Below are 20,958 nucleotides of genomic sequence, written 5' to 3' on the forward strand. Positions count from 1 at the left end.
CCTGCAATCCCAAAGATTGCCTTAAACCAAAGGACTATAGAATCTACATTGCATTTAGCAAGAGATCTGTATTACAACTCAAGCATAGAGTCTGTTTAGTCTGAGAACTGCTTGTTTTCTTTCTGCTAGCTTGCTAAGAAATCCTGTTGGCATGTTCTGACAAGGATAACTTCATAGTTGCCAACAGAAACATGGCAGAATACTGTGTATTTCCTGTATGTATGAATGCCAGTTTAAAACAAACAGGAAAACAAGTCTTTCAGTTGGAAGGCAATTTATAGAAATCTGCCTGAACATTACAACCACTTAAAAAACCCAGCACTGAAACATTTCTAAATGCTTAAACTAGAATGATTAACACAAGAAGGGTGAACATACTTAGCACTGTGAATTGCTCTAAGAAACTCTAGAGCTATAAGCAATTTGTTAAGATGGGGAATTAGTCAGCAGCTGTCTGACCTGAGCAGGTTTGGAGCCGCTGGTCACAAAGCAGGTCACATTGCAGTTACTCTTCCCTGTAGTTGAGGTTAGAATCTGACCCAATATAAACAACAATAAATTTTGTAGCCTAAAGAAGCCAACACTGATGCTCCACTGCATTACATCAGATTGAGAGAAGCAGAGAAAATGGACCACACAGTTTGGACAAAGATTGCCATAAGTCTCAGAGTCCTCCTTTAGGGCCTGGACCCGTCGCGCTTAGAGGTAGGATCCCACGACCCAAATTTGGGTTGAACGCTTCTGGGAAGCATGTACTGTAATTATCCTTTTACTTCCCAGACGCCGGACCAGAAACCACCAATGCTGGGACACAATGTATAGCACCCCGTGGTACAGTGGCTCAGGGAGAGGCCCAGAATGAGAAATTAGAGACCATAACCTCTAGTTATTAAAACAGATAACAATGTTGGAAATGGGGCATTCCCCAGCTGCTCAAAAATAAGTTGTCCGGAGCAATCTGACCCACTTACCACCCCCCGCTCAGGGCAACTCCACCTCTCCCAAACAAGCTGCTGTTCCTCCCGGGAAGCCCGAGGTAGCCACCAGAGCTAATTCCTCCCCAGAAATAGCCTGTCCTTCACCTTTGTATTGCTGCACAGGAGGAGGATCTGCTGAGCTGCCTTTTCAAAACAAACTCTTCCACTCCTCTTCTAGCCCCTTCCACAAGAAAATCAAAGCTACCCTCAAAGACCCGTCAGATTCCCCCAAATGAGACCCCTGACCCATTCTAAGCCCTTCCTCAAGTCAAGGAACCATCCAGCTACTCCTCCTCACGTTTTCCCATCCTCCTGCCCACAGCCAGAGAAATTAAGACACTTCATGAGTCAACAGCCAAGGGGGGTAGAGCTGTTCTTAAATTGTACAGGACCAACAAAATAACTTACTGTATCTGTGTCCTGCAAAGCAGTTCTTGCGTGCAGCTTTTGAACCACTTACAATAGCGTATCAACAATCCATAAACCAATACTGAAAATATTGACCCTGCTCTATTAATATCCCAAAGGGGCAACCCTTTGACTCACATTGCAAAGGACAGCTCTCACCTGATGCATCATCTCTATATCTATTAACAAAAAGCCTCATTTCTGCTCCTTGGTCCTTTCTTATACTTATCACCTGAGCATGTGGTTATCCCAACAGTTCTGGCATAAAGCTTAACCCACTAGGGGGCAAATGTGTGATTTGGTACCCAAGGCAACACATCTCCTAATGCTGTTCTCCTTGGTTCTCGCACAGTTACTTTTTATTTACTTGAAACATGGATGTCTAGATGATATATACACACATATGTGCTAAATAACTTTCGTTGTCACTTACTTTCAGCATTAAGATTATTAGATTTTGTAAAAAAAGATGCTTAAAAGCCTTTCTGAAATCCAGACAAATAAAAGCCTCTGCCCTATATGCCACTTAGATGCTTTGGAAATACTGAAGAATCTTCTAAACAAAATAAATAAATAAATGTATGACTCATTTTGCTAAAGCAGCATTCACTATTTTAATGAATAGATTTGGCCACATTGTCTCATCCTGGCTTCTGAAGTGCTACGGTAATAGCAGAGTCAGACTTTGCCATTTGGGTTTCTCAGATCAATCACCGAAAGTCAGAAATGGCAAGAATCTTGGAGGAAGAAAAGAAAATTATACACATTTTACTTCAACTGTGATACACAGCTACAACAGCAACGGCAAGCTGGGTCTCAAACATGCCCTCCTGAGCCTGCGGCACCCAGAAGAATCAAAACCCAGGACTCATCTGACAGTAAAAATCACAATTCCTGTCTTAACACTTGCAAGTAATAAATCATTTTGAAGCCACCAAAGTTAAGAAACTTCACCTTTATTTACTTTAAGCTCCATCACACAGAAGAAGCTAGTGCAGAAGGTTTGCATTCACGTCATTATATTTCAGTTGAACAACCTATAAATTTTAATTATAGTTGATATCCAGAGCATTCAGATGGAACACCAGTAAAGAACCTTCTATACAAAGGTTAGATGGATTCAACATGATACGATCTCTGTCACTGGGCTGTTGAGAAACTCCTGAGATTAAAACAAGGTTTAGGTTTCCTGGGCTCACGTTAGTAGTGCTGTGTGAAGGACACTGGTCTGACAGCACGTGGAGATCCTCAGTTCTTCCAGGATGCTGCAAGACACCCTGCCATACTCCCATCAAAGTTCCTCTTCTTCAGGGGCAAAAGATACTCTGTGCTTTTGGAAAAGTGCCATAGAGAATCGGACCACAGCACACCTAACTCTCACACTCAGAGCTCTTCTACCAGGTCCTTTCAGTGGAACTGAATTAAGCCCCCTTTCCTTCATCTGCAATGGGCAGATTTCTTCAGGAAATTAAAAAAGCATTAATAGACCCAATGAGAGAGAAAACTATATTCTGCACACAGTATTGCTGCAAAAAGCAAAGCTACTTGAAGTTTGCTGTTAAGAAAAAAAAAAAAAAGTGATGAGGGACAAACTAGGGAAGAGTCTTAAGCTTCCTGAAACACATAAAACTTAAAATTAAAATCTTAGTTCATGATGTCAGTAACCTATTACATCATAGGTGGCACATAATTAAACTTATAAAAGGGTTTCATTATTTTGGTTTTATGCCGGATACTGAAAACTAGTGCATTATTCATTTAAAAATTGTGTCAATTAGAAAAACCCCAAATGGAATAAGCAATTAAATATTAAAGGTGGCTGCCTCAGTGGAAAACAGTCAGAAAGATAATTGGTAAAGTTTCCTGTGCAATGCAAGTACCATTACAAAGTCTGAACAATTTCCTAAATAAATAAATAAATAAATAGCTTCATGAGGTTATGAAGATTTGAAGTTGTACAAAGAAATCAGCCATGTTTATTTCCTGGAGAAGTACTGAGCTACAGTCTAGGCAAATAAAAGCCCATGAAAACAATAATGCCAAATTAGATCAGCTATCACATATATATCTATATTCTGAGCCTGGACCTTCATTTTCAGTCCCAGATTCGTAGCAGATTGGAGGACACTGAGAGCCCTCCCCAACTTCTGATAGGAAAGTCTCTGCAGCAGGTCTCCCCTCCAGTCTGAGGCCAGGGCCCCAAAGGGTACCTACAGGGTGGAACTGAGAAGTGCACAGGATGGGGACTGCAAGGGAAAATATAATCTTCATTCAAAACCTGCAATTTAAAAATCATTTCTTCTTCCAACAGCATGCAAAGCACTTTTCACTGTTATGTTTCTCCTCCCTGTAAGGTTCAGTTTGTTTTTCATTCAGTTTTGTCATCAACAGGTCCAAAAATTTGATTATGTTCTCATTTGATCCCAATGAAGCTGGTAGCTTCCATTTAAGAATCAGTCAGACTGAAAATAAGCTAGGAAACTCGTGTGTTACAGAGCCCCTCTAACCTGGGATGTTAGCAGCTTGTTGGTGTAACAAATAGAAATAAAAATATTCTCTGGTTAAAGAAAAATGCCACATCTGCAAGAAGTGCTAAAGAAGTCTAGTCTCCCTTTGAGCCCAGTCCACTCTCTTCAAATCAGTTCTTCGCAATACTTGCATAATTGCAGTTTTAACCTTCAGCATAGGCAGCAGTGAAAGCAAACGGCTGAAACGCTCTTGGAAAGGTACCGCTGGATCTGCACATCATATCTGAAGTACGATGGAGAGCCCACAAATCTCTGCAGGTCCTACAGGACTCCGCTTGGCCACCCTGTCCCAGAGTGCCCAGGGAGCCTGAAAAACACAGGATTTAACACTCAGGCACTTACATATTCCAGTCACTTTCTGTCTTATTTATGTGCATGCACGATATCCTGATAAACTAGAAGGGAGGCTGCAGCCATTCCATCTGCATTCCCTTTTATGCTAAGAAAGATAAATTGAGGCTGATTCAGAGGACAGATTTAAAGAACGCAGTATGTTATCAAGACAAGCGCAATCTTCCCAGGGAGCCGTTGTAGTGGGCTGTCTTGAGATCATGCCTTTATTTGTTTGCTAAAATAAATGGACACCACACAAAACTCAATTCATATATGAGACAACTCTTCCAGCCCACCATACCTTCCTATTTTGCTTAGCCAAAACTGTCCTATTCTATTATTTATGAATGGGACTGTTTAATGGCACATAGAAAATGAAAAATAATAAAAAGATAATTAAAAACTTCAGTGCTTTCCTTTTAGTCTTCAGTAATCTATGGAACTGAAAGACATTTATATCTGAAGCACATTACAGTTTAACGGTTTTTCTGTCTGTAATAATCCATGGATACTTTCAATGGATTTTAATACATACAAAACCAAAGAGATTTTATGGAACAGTGGAAGTATTTAATAAAAAATCAGAATCAGTCGATTGTCTTTTTAAGACTAGGTGATAGAATTCAATAGCAGAGATAAAAATACTAATTCTGCAGGAACAGTTCAGAAGTCTGAAACAGAAGTTATCATTTCCTTTTAAATTAACCGTAGGACTTTTCTGTAAGGTATGTTTTGAAATACAAATGACCAGAGGAATAAAATACAAATGCTTGAGCTTCCTACACCTCTCTAGACTGTATTTAAAAAAATAAATCCAAAACCAGGATCAACTTTTGTTATTGTCAGTTTACAAATCACAACTGTCAGAGACCTCGAATCCATTCTCGGAGTGCACTACTAAGAGTTCTGGGACTCTGGTTCTTGAATTTAGTAATGAAGGCAGATTACCTTAATCTAAGAAGACGCCATGAAATCCTTCAAGCAGATGCAGATAGAGGCTACGCATTTGCCTGCTTTGTTTGGGAGGGGAAGCCCACTGGAGCCCTGCCATAATAATAAAGCTCTCCCTGCACACCAGTTCACACGTGGGGCTAAATCTGAAGTGACATTTCTCAATGAAAGGAGCAGTATTCACTCGGGTGCTTAGCATTTTGATGTCCGCCAAAATCTGGCAAACATGATTATAAAGATCCAACAGGCATGCCACAGCTCTATTTAGTCCTCATGGTTTAATGCAATGCTATGCAAAAAATAAATAAAAAATAACAGGCTGCCTTGGGATGGCATTCTGGGACTATGATTTCATGCATATGGATGGACTCGACACATGTTTTGCAACTCCTCATACGAAGACAGACTATCTGAACCAAAGGGGGCTGCTTTACCCACCCTTATGGGGTCAGTTCAGCATCCTGCCCTCCAAACTATGAGCTAGTGCAGAAACTTTGGGCTTCAACGACTAGCAATGTTTATTTGTGCTACTCTGCATGGCATTTTAATTAGTAACTGTGCGGATTTAAAATCTTTGAATGGACACACAGGGGCAGTTGTGCAGCCTAGCTTTTGTGTTTCCACTCTCTCAAAAAAATCCTGTTTGAGGACATCAGCAGGGGGTTAATGGAAGCTTTGATAAAATTCTCCGAAGCCTTTTATTGTTGCTCAACTACAGACCGGACTCTGCTGTCTCTCTGGCTGCTTTCCAATTAATGTAGTCAGCTGCAAAAACAACTACAAAATTTAGAAGCCCATCTAAACATTTGGTAGCCGCAAACATTCTTGGGCAAAATCTTCCACATGAAAATGTTTCCTTGCCAATTGTTTAAGGGAAGCACTCAGACTGGATGGCAAGCTTCACAAATGTGAAATGTCAGTGCAGTGCCTGCAAAAGGCAACGTGCAGTTAAATAGTCCAGAGCAAATAAAAGCTGTAGAACCATATCTTCATCTCTGTCAGTTTGGTAACTATTCATCTGTACCAACATCACCAAGACCAGAATTTGATCCGATTTGATGCCTCCTAAAAGTAAATTTATATAATTTAAATACGGTCAATGCTACCCAGTCCTGAAATTAAACGCCTTTTTCCCCAGGAGGATATGTAACTAACCTCCATTTTCCATAGCAAACCATGAGATGTTTTTAAAAAGGTGACCAAACTTTTATTTGAATGCTGCAATTACTTCTTGGCTCTATCTGACATGCAACTTGTCTAAGCTGTTCATTGAACCCTGAAGCTAGTTATTTACTAAGGATCTTTAGAAAGCATTTTTTTTTTCCTTCCGACCAAGACTTGTATCCCCCACCTTGAATACAAATTCATGGAAATGGGTGGTGCAGACAGCTTTGCCAGAAAGCAGGCAGTTGTTATTTTAATTATTATTTCTTTGTGGAAAGCTGTAGTTACCTTAAAATAATAATTTAATCCCTCCCAACAATAGTTTTCCCGGTTTTGTTTTTAAGACGGGAGCACGTATACTTATAACGATGCATTTATTACAGACCATCAGTTAAAGCCTGTGCAAGAACACAGAGTTGTTAATAAGAAACTCCCACTTGCAGCTGCCAGCTTGGAGAAGCTCCCTTCTCAGACACATTATCTTACACACGTAACTAAACATGCAGGAGAAGAAATCTGAAGTGGTCAACACATGACATCTCCAAGGTTCTAAGAAATCTCATGCTCAGCACTGAAATTTGCCCATTCAAAAGTATTCCTAACTGCTTCCATGCAGTTCCCAGATTTCTTGCACTGGGACCACTTATCTTCTTTCTGGATCTCCCACTGCGTTTATATTTGAAAGGTCTGTGGTTTCCCAAAATACATTATTTGGTTTGCTTCAGAAGTCCTCGTGGTAACCTCCTGCCATGTAAGTCTTCAGACAGCAAAAGCCAAAACACAACTCCCTCGGAGAAACAAAGCGAGGGAAGAACCAGGCACGTCACCAGTTACAGCAGGTGAAACCCTACAAGAGCTGACCACTTGTCCCATCCCTTCTGCTTGAAAATGTGTGTATGGGGGGGGTACTGCTCTAATAGATAAATGTGAAGACTTAGAAACCACACTGGTTTAGATTCAAAATGAGAAAGTTGCATACAATTAGCCTGGAATTCTGCAAGTTGCTGCAACAAATCACTCAGAGTGTCACGCTCACGAATCACCCCTTTTTCAAGTCCCTGCTTAGTAGTTGTGAATCTCTTTCTCTATTGAATTCACACTTGACACAGCTCTGTTTGAGGAACAAGGAGACTGCTGATCCATCATCCTTAGTGCAAACACCTTTAAAGCAAAATAAAAACACCCCTTTGTAACTCCCCTTTTCCATTACCCTAACATTTTACAGAAAAAAGAATGCTGCAGCTAGAAGTATCACACACACATCCCATGCTCTGGACATCTGACATGTATCCAGACGTTTGCCAAGAGATTATTTTAAATCAGGCTTGTGGGGAACTGGGTGGCCAGGGTGCTGTGACCGTTTATACACACCCAGCTACATGCACGAGTTTCCTCCCGGGTTTGTGTGCCTGTAAAAGGACTCCTGGAACAGGCTATTTGTATCCTTTGGCTGCAGGGAACAAGTAACTGGAAAGGGTGGGACCATGCTGGTAGCAAGTACTTTGAAAAAAATAAAAATAAAAAATTGAATTGACTCCTGGATGTCTGGGAAGGCTACAGCCAGGTACTGCTGTGTCCAGCATCTGGAGTGCCACTCGCTCCTCTGTTTAGGCAGAGACACGAACTCGGCCACCTTCACAGCTTCCTCGCTGGCCCGTCCAACCTCAACGCTTTCCAACTGGTCCAAAACACTCACCCAGTAAGAGCTTGTCCCAGCACCTTAATCCTGCCCTCCACAATGACCTGAACCTCACCAGCACTACCCTGTCCTTGCACCACCCAAGGAAGCCAGGCGGGGAGCTGGACTTGAAAACCCACCAGCCATGAAAGGGGAGCTAACCTGCATGAGCCTCCTGATATCCTCAACAGGCACCAGGGAAGCGTGATGTCAGAATCAGACCAGCAGAAGTAGGGAGGTGATAGTCCCCCTGTACTCTGCACTGGTGAGGCCACACCTTGAGTATTGTGTCCAGTTTTGGGCACCTCAATACGAGAGAGATATCAAGGTGCTGGAGCGACTGCAGAGGAGGGCAACGAAGCTGGTGAAGGGCCTGGAGAACAAATCCTATGAGGAGAGATTGAGGGAGCTGGGACTGTTTAGTTTGAGGAAGAGAAGGCTGAGGGGAGACCTCATCACTCTCTACACCTACCTGAAAGGACATTGTAGAGAGGTTGGTGCTGGTCTCTTCTCACGGGTGATTAGTGACAGAACAAGGGGGAACGGCTTTAAACTCCAACAGGGGAGGTTCAGACTGGACATTAGGAAAAAATTTTTCACAGAAAGAGTGGTCAGAGAGTGGAATAGGCTGCCCAGGGAGGTGGTGGTGTCACCATCCCTGGATGTGTTTAAGGGTCGTTTAGATGAGATGTTGGGGGATATGGTGTAGGGGAGAACTCTGTAGAGTAGGGCTGATGGTTGGACTCGATGATCCCAAGGGTCTTTTCAACCTGAATGATTCTATGATTCTAACAGAAAATTACTTATTTTGCCAGCTTATGCCATTTTAGAGGGTCTGTGAAACTGTGACACAACTGTACAATGAATCCTGTCTCCAAGTTCACAGAGCTCCTTCTCTGGCTATTTAGAAATGACATCTTCCTTGGGGTTATACAGCCCTTCAAAATTATGTTTCAACACAACAATAAACAGCTCATCACCAGGATTGCATTAAAAAAAAGGAAAATTTTTGAAAGAGCTGAGCATAATACTACAGCAGTCTGAACAACTACAGACCTTGCTATTTTTGAATGCAAAATTAACTTTTTTTACCACTTCCCTATCGATAAGATTCTCAATATGCACATAAATTCCACCACATAAAATCAAAAAATGTTATGTTCACTCTCAACAAACAAATTATTTGTTGTTACTTATACTGAAACCAGGACTATACTCAAAGAACATGATGGAGTTTAGAGAATCAGATGGATGGATGAATTGTTAGAGTATCCGTTAATTTTATTTTCCAGTAGTAGTTTAAGGGTGTTCATGCAGTCACCTAAAGAAAGCTCTGCGACTGAAATCTACTTAACAATGTCTTTTGATGTTTCACTACAGAGCAGTTCTTTATAGATAAGTTATAAATATCCAGGAAAGTAGCACATTAAAAAGAAAATACTAAAAACCTTAGGTTTCCTGGCCTTGGCATGTGTTGCTTTTGATCTGCCTGAGCAACTATTACTTTGTCGGTATGAGGAGTGCACACTGACCAAGGGCAATGCACATCCATGAATTTTTACTGACTGCAAATTTAACTCTGCACAGGCTAAACCACACTGGCAGAATCTAAGACCTTATATGCATTTTCTGTGCTGTTCTGTACAACATGTGAGGAATGCTAATCAGCATTTGAAAGGAAACATGGGCTTTCAAAGAAAACCCACCGAAATGCAAAATGGGAATATATATTCCCCTACCAAAAAGGCCAGTAGAACTTTTGAGTCATCTGGAAGCAAATAACTCCCACTTCTTTCCCCCCTGCCATTTCTAACTTAAAACACAATCATCTTCAAAGGATCAGGATCTTTCGGATTCTGTTTTCCTTTTAGTAATGGAATTAAGAACATAAACAACAAACAAACCGAAAGGCTAAAGAAAACTGAGTAACAGTCGACACTTTCCTTCCCTGCACTGAATGTCAGTATTTCGGGTTCATCACATTTTGGTCACCACAAGTGCAGCCTGTCCCAGAAGAATACTCGAATCACGCGGGTCTTCTCGGCGGTGCTCAAGTGCTGATGGCACCGTGACCCATTTTAGTTCCTGCCTGGAAATGGATACCAAACAACCGCAGGGCTCTGAGTGACGGTGAGGGACCAGGGGAGCATACAAAAGAGGGGGGGAAGGACTGCAGCACCGCCAGCCACACTGCTCTGCCTCCGAGATGAAGCAGCTTTGAGACAGGCAAACAGACAGCTAGACAGGCAAGGTATGGGGGATCGCAAAGACAAAGGAGCTGGGGAGAGGACCGAGAACAGAAAGAGGAAAAAATGGGACAGAGAGCCTGAGATATTCATAGGAAAGATCAGTTCTTGATACAGAGCACAGGCAGCTTCAAAACATCCAGTCTGATGCAATGGGAGAAAGAGTAAGTTTATTTATTTATACTGTATTTTCATCCTAATTGGCACATCCTGCCTCCATCTAGCTGTGCCGGTCCACTTAAGGAAACACTGAGCCCAAGGTAACCTAACAAGGTAACAAATCACCAGGCAGTCTGTTTATTCAGAAATATCAACCGGTTTAACTCCAACAAGCAAAGGAGCAAGAAGGACACCCATCCCTCATAAAATGCAAACAAAAAGAAGGGAGCAAAGCAAGCAGCATAATGAGTTTGGATTTTAAATCTCATTTAGAGCTCGTGTAGGCTTTCCCCCCCCCACCTCACCGCTCCCCTGCCTTAGTACGCCTTTAGCATCCGTGCAAAACCTTGTCCTTCAGTGCTGCCCCCTCGGACATTCACACAGACGAACTTAGCAGTGAACCTGCCTGTCAGGTTGGAGACCTAAACAGCTCGGCTGTTATCTTTAATAAAAATATAAACTGTTCCATGCCTCTTCAAAAAAACCCAAAAGCTTCCCGCTTGCTGTGAACAAGGTCTTTACTGAGAGATTTAATTTTGAACAGCTTCACAGCATTAGCCTTAGCAGGAAAAAAATAGAGCCCAGAGATTTTTGAGCTATTCAGTCAACTGCCTGGTAGAGTTTCTCATTGAAATTAGCTTCTCCTAGCACCATTGCATGAGAATTGCTGGTTTGCATCTCTTCCACATGTAATTTCACATTTTTAAAAGATGGACAAAGTGCTGATTTCATTTGATTGAAAACAGAAAGCCACAAAAGTCACCACTGCTGGTAGAGAGACCCTTAATATCAGCATTTCCCAGTATTCATTGTGCTAAGGGCGGTGGCTCTAAGTTTCAACAGCTCAGTGTTCCATCCTCTGTTTTTTTAATTTCTTTTTAATATTATATGGGAAAAGAGTGGTGGTTCCTATCTCAAAAAACTCAGAAAAAATATACTAAACATGTAGAATAGCAAGCTGAATTCACCATTCAAAATTCTTAAAATGTCACAACATTGAAGTATTTCACACTAGGAGATATAAATTTTTATTTGGTTCAAAGCCTGAAATTTAGCTTCTCTCTTTAAAAAAAAAAAAAAAAGCTATAAAAAACAGGACCTTTTCAAAGGAAGCAGGAAAAATACTTTGTCAAATGCTTTTTGATCCTACTTTGAAGGGCAAAAGCTTATTTTCATTTAAACATTTTTCTACAGTATTGGAAACTGAAAAGAGTTTCTAAACAAAGGGGGGAGGTAAACTGCCTCATTTCATTATCTCCAGGAGTAAAATGGCAAAAGCAAACAAAAAACCACCTGTGCCTTTCAACTTCACCTTTTATGTCATTGCAACACATTTCTTCAATTTTGTGCTGAATATACCAGTAACTGATTTCCCATTGCTTTCTGTCTGTCTCCAAATGCATACCTTGTATAGGGGCTGGCACCAATGCAAGCAAACACACAAATATTCGGATTTCTGATTCTGACATCAAAAACTGTGTTCTAAAATTTCTGTATATTTTCTTCAGATTATACGGTTGCATATTTGGAAGGTCAATTTGAGACTGCTGTTAAGAGGAAGGATTTTCTGGTCCCTTGAATACTTATCATCCCTACTGAATTTAACTCAAAGATCTATCTCTTGCAAACAGTTCCAGCAAATCCCCCACAATATGACCCAAAAGCATTGCTCATATCTAAAGAACTAAAGAACCACATTAACAACGTATTTTTTCTATCAAATGTTGGAAAACACAAGCAGGTAGAAAAACCAATAAAGTCATTTACAGATTTTCAGTGTTGGTAGTTTCATTTTTATTAGCAAAGGAGAGAAAGAGCATGTTTAAAGGAGGAGCTTGGCTCTAATCTGAATTTATAAATTGCTGCAAAGAAACCAAAGTAGCTTTACATTAGTCTAAGAAAGGTACAAGACCAGAACCAAGCCTGTGGCAGTGCTCTATCATGACATGATTTCTTTATAATGAAATATAGTGGAAAAAAAAGAGTGGCACAAGAATTTTAATGCACCCCAGACACACATTTACAATGATTAAACAGATCACTACTTGTAAAACCCAAGGGTCCAACTTTACAAACCTTTACTCAAGCAAGCAGTTTCACTGAAATCAATGGGATTATTTGCATATGTGAGGACTATTTATCTCAGTTGAGATCTGTAGGTTTAGACCACACATTTCTATTTAGATCTTCTATGCAGCAGAATACACAAAGTCCTATGAAGAACCAGAGAATGTCGGCATCTTGGAGTTAATTTTCATTTGTACCAGTACAGTTTTCTCCAGCCCTCTGAAGCATTTGATAGACTGGGCATGTTTCAAAATTGGAAATGTTGGCAAAAATACAAATTTCCTGATGTGAAGAACTGCTACTCATGGATAATAAACAAAATCAATTCCTATTTGCATATTCAATCAGATTTCAGTTTGCATATTAAAGCATAAAATGGTAGAATTTTCACACGGTAGATGGATCCCACTCTCTTATTCATGCATATATGCATCCACTAATCCTTACACATGCCAAAATCAGTCAAGAAATACTCTCTTTGCTAGGCATTCATAGCACAAAAACACCGTCCCTGCTGCTGTTCTCAACCTTCTCTTTTCGTATAGCGTATGACAGCATTCTCTCGCAGCTTTCTCCCAAGACTCTGTAATAGCCCCTGTTCTCTATTAGTCTTCTTTTCACTAGGCAAAGTGATAGTTTGAATTTTTGAATCATAATTTAAAAGGGATGCTGTCAACTGTATGTGTAAAGAACAAAAAACACTGGACCAGATTTTCAACGGAGCTCCACCGTGGACTTGACAATTTTGCTTGTAACTGTCACTGCAAAATTGAATGTATGTCTCACTGTTAATACTGAAGTCTTCTGGACTACAGCTAAAATTTGTAGATTTAGACTATGCAGAACTATTTTTCACGTGCATCTACTAGGAAACAGAATTCAAAATATTTACATAGTCCGGTACTATCAAAATATACAATATTAATATTGTCCAATATACCATAAGTCTAACGATAAATGATAACTCTATAAACTATGCTCTAAGGTGCTGAATGCCTGCAACATCTGTGGGACCTGAAGGCAATCAGCGCTGCGAGAGATTAGATAACAGGTTTGACGGTCTTGTAGCCAGTCTGACAGTCTGGATATCTAATTTGCATATAGAAGAGTGCCATATTCAAATGTATATAATTGTGTGCATTAAATTAAAAATTCAACTGGAACCCTGCGCTTGAAACCCTAGCTAGCTGCAAACAAGAAATGTTTTCATGTAATTAAAAAAAAAATCATACAAATTATCATCAAAACTAAACTGCAATCTGCTGCAGCAGCCTTTACTAGGTCAAGCACAGGGGACTGAAAAAAGTAGAACCACCTAGGGTATCTGAAATAATCAGGTATAAACAGAAATAGTATTTCACTCTCCCAGATGAGTGAAACACAAAAATCACCCAGCATGAAGATGAAAGCTCATATAGAATTTCTAAAGTAATGCCAGCTCTGATCAATTGAAACGTTGTTAGCAGCCAGTTAAGGAGGTATTTATTTAACAATAGGACAGAATCTAATTGACTTTGCAGGAGAGGAGAGAGAGCAGGCAGGCAAGGGAGCACCAACGCCTTCCTCTTTTTTGAATTTTACGCAGCCCTTTTTTGGAAGGGGGCAGAAGCACAGTCCTGTGCTCCCCGAGTGCATCTTTTGCCCCCTGTAAACACCAAGGGCGCATTCGTGTCCATGTGCAGGCTCTTCCCTCCAAAGGGCCGAGCCGCTGGTGGCCCTGGCTCGGTCCCCTCGCATTGCCCAGGGCAGCTGCGCTGTTCTGCTTCTGCAGAATGCTTCCCAGCGCCCTCCCAGCCTGCCGCAGCAGAGCTCTGCTCCCAGCTACAGGAGTCAAACCCTCCTCTGTTTGTCTAGCTCTAAAGAATTTAAACTAGCCATATAAATAACCAGAAAATAAGGGTTTGACCCAGTTACGCATCTTAGGGTGCCTTACATTCATTTGCTAATGCTAAATGTAATGGAAATCACAGCTTTCCTAAAAAACAGTCAGAAGACAGACGAAGAGAATATGCGTTTAGGTTCCTACCTGCTTGGTTAGTTGTCACAGTGACTGACACAGCTTGGTCCTGGCTTGGATTTTGCTTGGACACTCCATTCACCGCCCAGACTTCAAAGGTGTAGTTAGTGTGTGCCAGGAGGTCAGTAATGGAGACTTTGGTGGTTTTCAAGCCGTTCTGCTGAGGGCTGAAGTGCACTCCGCTGCCACAGGACCGGCAGTGGCTGAGGTCGCCAGCACCACACCTCTTGCACACCACATTGTAGGAGATGTCTTCCCGCCCACCTTTGTTCTGAGGGGGGCTCCACTCCAAGTTCACTGATGTCTCATTGACATTGGAAATCAGGTTCTGGGGAGCAGATGGAGGGCCTAGAAAGAAAAAGTCCACATGTTTTTAGTAACTGGAAGAACCTTACATAGTATCTTCAGATTTAGGGTCCTGGGTAATACCAAGTGTATGCAACACCCGCTTCAGTCAAGGACAGCAGACACCACACAGAGGCAGACTCTCATTGAAACTGTTGATACCTCAGTATTTTTTCCTTAAGAATAGAAGAGCAATATTTTCCAGACAAGTTGATGTCAGATTGAATTCAGTGAACAGTGAAGCCCATTAAGCAGGGAGCTGGACATGACACTTTGGGGTGCAGGACGGAGATCAGAGTAGAAGGCTGGACACAGAACTGCAGCTTTGAAGGAGGAAGAATAAAGGCCACAATAGGGGAGTGCTGGAGAATGTGAAAGAATTGGGGATGAAAATATGGTGAGCAGCTGAAAGAAGAGCTGAAACAAGAAAACTGGTCAGAAACAAGAGACCATACAGAAAGCTTGGAAATAAGACTGAAGCTCTTATACCACAGGGACAGAAGAGTCATAAACACGCTGCCGAACAGTCCCACCTGGTTCCAGGATGGGGACTATGGGATCTGGGGACAAAGCTGAAGGCAGGCTGGGGAGAGCCTCCCTGGGCAGGAGAGGACAGCGCTGGGCACTGGGAAGGGGCAGCAGCAGCAGAGCCGAGCCCACAGGAGGCAGCTCCTCCCAGCACCTCCAGCAACCTGCTGGGACTGTACTGGCCAGTTCTGCCCAACCGGGCAAACTGCCTCCAGCAGTGCCCTGCCTTGCTCTGTAACCAATGCACAGGCAAAAATATTATTTATATGCTTAAATCCCCACAGGCCCAAAACCAATAAGCACATTGAAAATGCAGAAGAGCTAATCCTGCGACTCTTAATCTAATTTCAATACAGTTGAGGTGAGACACATTTTTTGTATCCTTAAATTTAACAAGGATGATTCAGAGCAACCCCATGAAAGAGATGGGTATTTTATACATCACGAAAGCTTCACTGATCATCGAAAGGTAGCCCATTCTGGGGTAGAGCACTGACTACACACACAATACTTTGGGACAGGACATAAGGTAAATACTGTATGGAAAAGAAATGAAACAGAGAGTGAGAACAAAGCTTGCAAAAATGTAATGATCCAAACTGGAATACAGTATAAATAGCAGTCCTTAGTAATTACTCCCGGTTAGAGCTTTAAATACAAATATTATTACCAGAAAAATACTGAAAATAATTTTGTAGAAAGTCACAAATTCAATTTTTATTCAAGACACAGGAGAGCTTGTGAAAGCTTCTAAATTTTATCAAAATACATTTCATGGTTGAAATTCAAAAAAAGTTCAACCAAATCTCCTGTCAGAAAAGGAAAGGAAAGAGGAAGTTTTGGCAAGTTTCATTCCATGTTTTTCATTTCTGTTATTTGTCAAATGTTATGAAACTGGAAAAAAATTCAGCCAGCACCAATAATTTAATTAAATTTATAAATACATCAATCATAATCTCTCATATGCCAAAGGTACAAAAACAGCCATTGGGCTAAAAGGGGAACTGAACACATTATGGTGAAATTCTGCTGAAATTACAAAGTAACTCAAGTGTAGCAGTGAAGAGGTTAAACCGTTAAGAGGTGACTAAGGTGAAGATTAATTCTAGCTGCCTCAATTCATCAGGTGCATCTAAAAAGAAGCTTGAGACCTGAGCACACTGTGGAGGACAAGGTTTTGAGGGCTGCATCATGTCATTGGGTCTGTGCTTGAAGCCGCCAGGATGTAACACATGTTCAACAGGAGACAGGACTTTTATTTTAGGAGAGGCAGGTAGGTTAAGAAAAGGGTCTTAAACTACATAGAGGTCAAATGTATCCATTTATCTTCAGTACGTAAATAAAAGCCCTCTGCTGCAAGTGTAGCTGAGCAAGGATTGTTCCTCTGTGCTCACTTCACAAATACGAAATTAATATATTCATTTTGAAAAGAGGGAAATCCTCCCTTCCTGCCAAACAGTCTGAGTTAATCAGGGCTGACAGGTAGAATTACTGCGAGGAGAAGAGAGAGCCTGGGCCAGCCCCTGCAACCGGGAGCTCTCCCACCTGCTGCACCACTGGGCTGCCATTCATGACTTTTATTTATACACTGGCAGCATTTAGGACTCCTAAGGACAAAACCCTTTTACTCAAAGATCAGCTACCAAACACAGTAAGAGATGTTTCCTGCTCCAAAAATGCTTAGAGACTAGCAGAGAAAGAAAATGGAAAGAAACTGTGTTTAATCTCTGTCCATCACATGAAAACTGAGACAGAGAGAGATGCGGTGAGATGACTAGGGCACACAAGACGTGCCTTGCACATCTGGCCATTGGCCACAACCCTCCCAAGTCTCAGCCCAGTAACCAGCTTTCATTCCCCTGAAAGCTGGGTTTGCCAGCTCCCCTGGGCAGAAGAAAGCAGTCTCTGCTTAGCCTGCAAATACATGAGCCTCCTTTTCAAAAATACACTCAGAGTGCAATGAGGTGGAAGACACTTCTCAAATCATGAGCTCAAGTGGCAGTGCAGGAACTGCTGAGCAGGAACTGATCTAAATGCCATCTACCCCAAAACTCCCCAAACTGCCTCACACCAGGGCTCTCTCTTCAGGGCAGGCAGGTGCACAAGGTGACAACACTTGTCCCTCCGCACTGTCAAGGGGGCAGGAGAACAAACAAAAGCCTCTGGAGGACACCAGCAGCCTCAGTATCTGCAAGCCCAAGTCCACGCTGTGCAGTGAAGGTCTGACCTCGCCAGAGCGGCTGCTGGAGCCGGTGGGAGCTGAGGACACCCATCCTTCCAGAGGCCATTGAGTACCTTGCAGCAGCAAGACCTAAACAGAAACTGCTCCTGTGGGGAAATGGCAAGAGCTTTACAGTGAGAAAAAGCAAAAGGCGTTTTCTTGCTGCAATCACACAAGTGAGAACATCAACCCGGAGCATGGCCAGGAGAGCTAAGATAAGGTGGTGCCAGTGCAAACACCTCCCCTCCCTGAGCAGCGCCCGGCTCTGCCAGGGCTGCCTTATTTCAGGGGGATATTTGTGAAGCAAAATACCCCACGCAAGGAAGGTTCATACTGCCACAGCTACAGTCTGAAAGAGGTGCCTTTTAGCTCAGATACAGCAGCCAGTTTGGGGTTAACTCAGACTTACTCCGATGTCCATTAAGATATTTTCCAAGGCTCTAGGTCCAGTTTCACATGGGAAAATGTGCCAGAATGAATCAAGCTCCTCGGAAGCAAAAAGTCAGTAATTAGTATGTGGGACAGGGCATTGCAGTGTCTAAACAGAGATGCAATGAAGCAGAAAACCAGGGAAGCAGATGCTTGCAGGTCACAGAAATGAGTGCACCACCTCCAGCATGAAAAGGAAGATGTGGGGGCGTCTCCAAATGGTGGGCTGCGATTACAGTGAGGGGAAAAGCAATTTCTTTTCTTTCTGGAGCATAGTCATCAATGGAGCTGTTGGCACTGGGAGTGGGGAATAGTTTCAGATTGATGGGCTTAGTTTCAGATGTTGAAACACAGGGCGTATCTGCTCCTTCAATGGTGATCAGGATTTGCTTTGTTTCTGACAACAGAGCCGCTGCCGATAGATGAGATGAAAACCCTTTCAGGGCCGTGGCGGGCTGGAAATGCCAGCACTGTTTCAAGATGAACCCAGCTAGCAGGATCCCACAGTAACAGCATCCTGCCTGCCAGACCACTGCCCTCACACAAACCCTCCGTCCTCCTGCAGAAAAATCTAGTTACAGGGCAGACGACAGGGGAGACAAGGAGCTGCACCACTGAAACTGGTGCCAACATCTGTGATTTTGTCCCAAACCCCATGATTTACAACATTTTTCTTAGAACTCCTGCTGATGGAAGCATGCTATTGCATGAGCCATTCAGCACTCTGGAAGCATGGAGCTAATCGTGCCACATCGCCCAGAAGAGCTTAAAAATGTGATGGTCCCTACAGAAGAAAAAATAAAAAATCTAGACATTTTTATTTTGTAAAACAACTAATTTTAAAGTTCGTTTTATGTTGTTAGGAAGCCAAGTGCTCTTGTTTTCCTTGCCCAAGACAACAGAAACTAAGAGATGGATCTGCAGAGCCGATCGCACGTCTACCACTGGGGGACTGCAAAGAGGTCACGGTTTGATCGTGGGGCCTGAATGCCGGATTCCTCACCCAGCCCATTTACCAGCACTGTGAGCAGACACGGGGGACTCCTCTGTGGGAACACAGGGAACGGAAGTTTTTAATTTTATTCCTTCCTGGGGCTCCATAAATCTTGCTTCACAATAAACCCATCAAAATCAACTGAGCCATGAAGCAAATGGAAAGGCCCTGGGTGGAGCAGTTCATTGTATGTGTCAGGGCTGAGGGAAACACTGAAGAGTCTGTTTAGCAACAAATAATCTTTGTCAAGCTAATCTTGCTATCTTCCTCAACCCTCCTATTAGGTTTACTTAAATGTATTGGGTAATGCAGATTGTTTGGCTTTCTCTTGCTGCAATAAGCTATAGCCATTATATCTATCTCTTTCACCCACAGATATACAGATCTGTCTGTCTGCATATTCAAGACAACTAGAGCTTTTAAGGGGTTAATAGCATAAGCATTATGTTATACAAGTACTAAAAGGATTGATGTATTTTAGCACTCTTATCACAGTCTCAGACTGCATTTTAACTTTTCATCCATCAGTATTTCTCTTCCTCCTTTCCTACAAAACACTCAAGTCCCTCTCCAGTCAGAAGCCTCCCGCATGCCAATGCAGGTCTGGTAAGAGGCTTGATGAAAACCATGACAAGGGCACGTATCAACACCTGACCTACCTTCTGGACCACATAACATCTCCATGTGCTACGTTACCTGTGTGCCAGCTCTCTGGGGATTACAGGTCTCCGTGGGCACAGTTAAGGAGCCTCTGTGATTCATACCAGGGATCAAGTCTGGTCCCAGCACTGAAGTGACTCACAATACAGCTTCTGCAGCAAAGACCCTGTAAAGAACTCACTATCCAGGACTGAACTAGCACCTGTGGGGTGCAGATGGCAAGGGGCCACGGCTGTGAAGCGAAGCAGGCTGCAGACTAACACTGGGCATAATGACATTTCATCAGTAAACTGTTTATTTTCAAGGAAAATAATATTTTGCATTTAAATCAGCTGCCCTGTGCACTGAGGGACCATCAGAGGTTGTTTGCTAAAAGTCTGCCTGTTATTCGGATACCATCCTGCTGAAGAAGTTATCCCAAAGCCCCTTTCTTCCTGTCACCAAAGGATAACAGTACAACTGTAGGAGGTTCAACCCAGTGAAACTGGTATAATTGTTCCACCAAGGAAAAGTCTATCCTGAACGCAATAAACAATTTCAAAGGCAAATAGCACAAAGACAATTAGCTGCAACTGAGTCAATATTCCTGCTGCCCTCAGGAATCAGTCATGCCCAGCCCTTCATGCATGCCAAAGGGAAAGCAGAGACACCAGGACCCCCGGCATGCCCAAGGACGGGGTCTAACCAGGCTGCACCAGGACTGCAGGTTCAGCACCACCGCCGAGCCACGAGTCCAAAGGAGAGTGCCTCTCCCTTGACAAACTCCATATACTACAAACCCATGTCAAAGGGCATGCTGTGGCTGGGCTCCCGGAGCTGGAGGGACTCCAGCGAGACAGGCAGACAGGCACGATTTGCAGGCATGCAGATAGACTCCAACCAAGTCAGCCCATCCTTTCTCTCCCTACAGCTGTAAATCCAACCAACACAACTGAAAAATACCTCTGGAAACTAACCCTGGGATCTGAGGGTAGAACTGTAAATGCACTGTGCTGGGGAACTGTATTTAAATGGTTATGACAAAGGTTTTAATGTCCCTGGTTTTACATCTTCCTTTTTTACTACTGATCTGCCCAGCAAGGTGCTGCTCTAAAAGTCTCTGTGGGTGTATGCAGTAAATTCAATTACAGTTTTCTACAACTGGACCAGACAGACTTGTTTGACATAAAGAACACTGTCTTCACTAAACCAGTTAATTTAGTTCAGCAACAGTGTATGGTTAGGAGGCGTGGATTAAAGGACAGTAAAAGGAG

General features: G+C 42.4%; 1 protein-coding gene across 2 annotated transcripts in view; it reads right to left on the bottom strand.

The window, feature by feature from the left end:
• The window catches only part of EPHA4 (EPH receptor A4), a 108,964-nt gene that overhangs the window by 35,490 nt on the left and 52,516 nt on the right, over positions 1–20,958 (bottom strand). For both annotated transcript variants that reach the window (XM_074833684.1, XM_074833685.1), the window contains exon 5: positions 14,538–14,876. In XM_074833684.1, coding sequence (XP_074689785.1) covers positions 14,538–14,876 — 339 coding nt within the window. The remainder of the gene's footprint in view (positions 1–14,537; positions 14,877–20,958) is intronic.

This window comes from Strix aluco, chromosome 9, assembly GCF_031877795.1.
Source record: "Strix aluco isolate bStrAlu1 chromosome 9, bStrAlu1.hap1, whole genome shotgun sequence".
In the NCBI taxonomy this organism is placed as follows: Eukaryota; Metazoa; Chordata; class Aves; order Strigiformes; family Strigidae; genus Strix; species Strix aluco.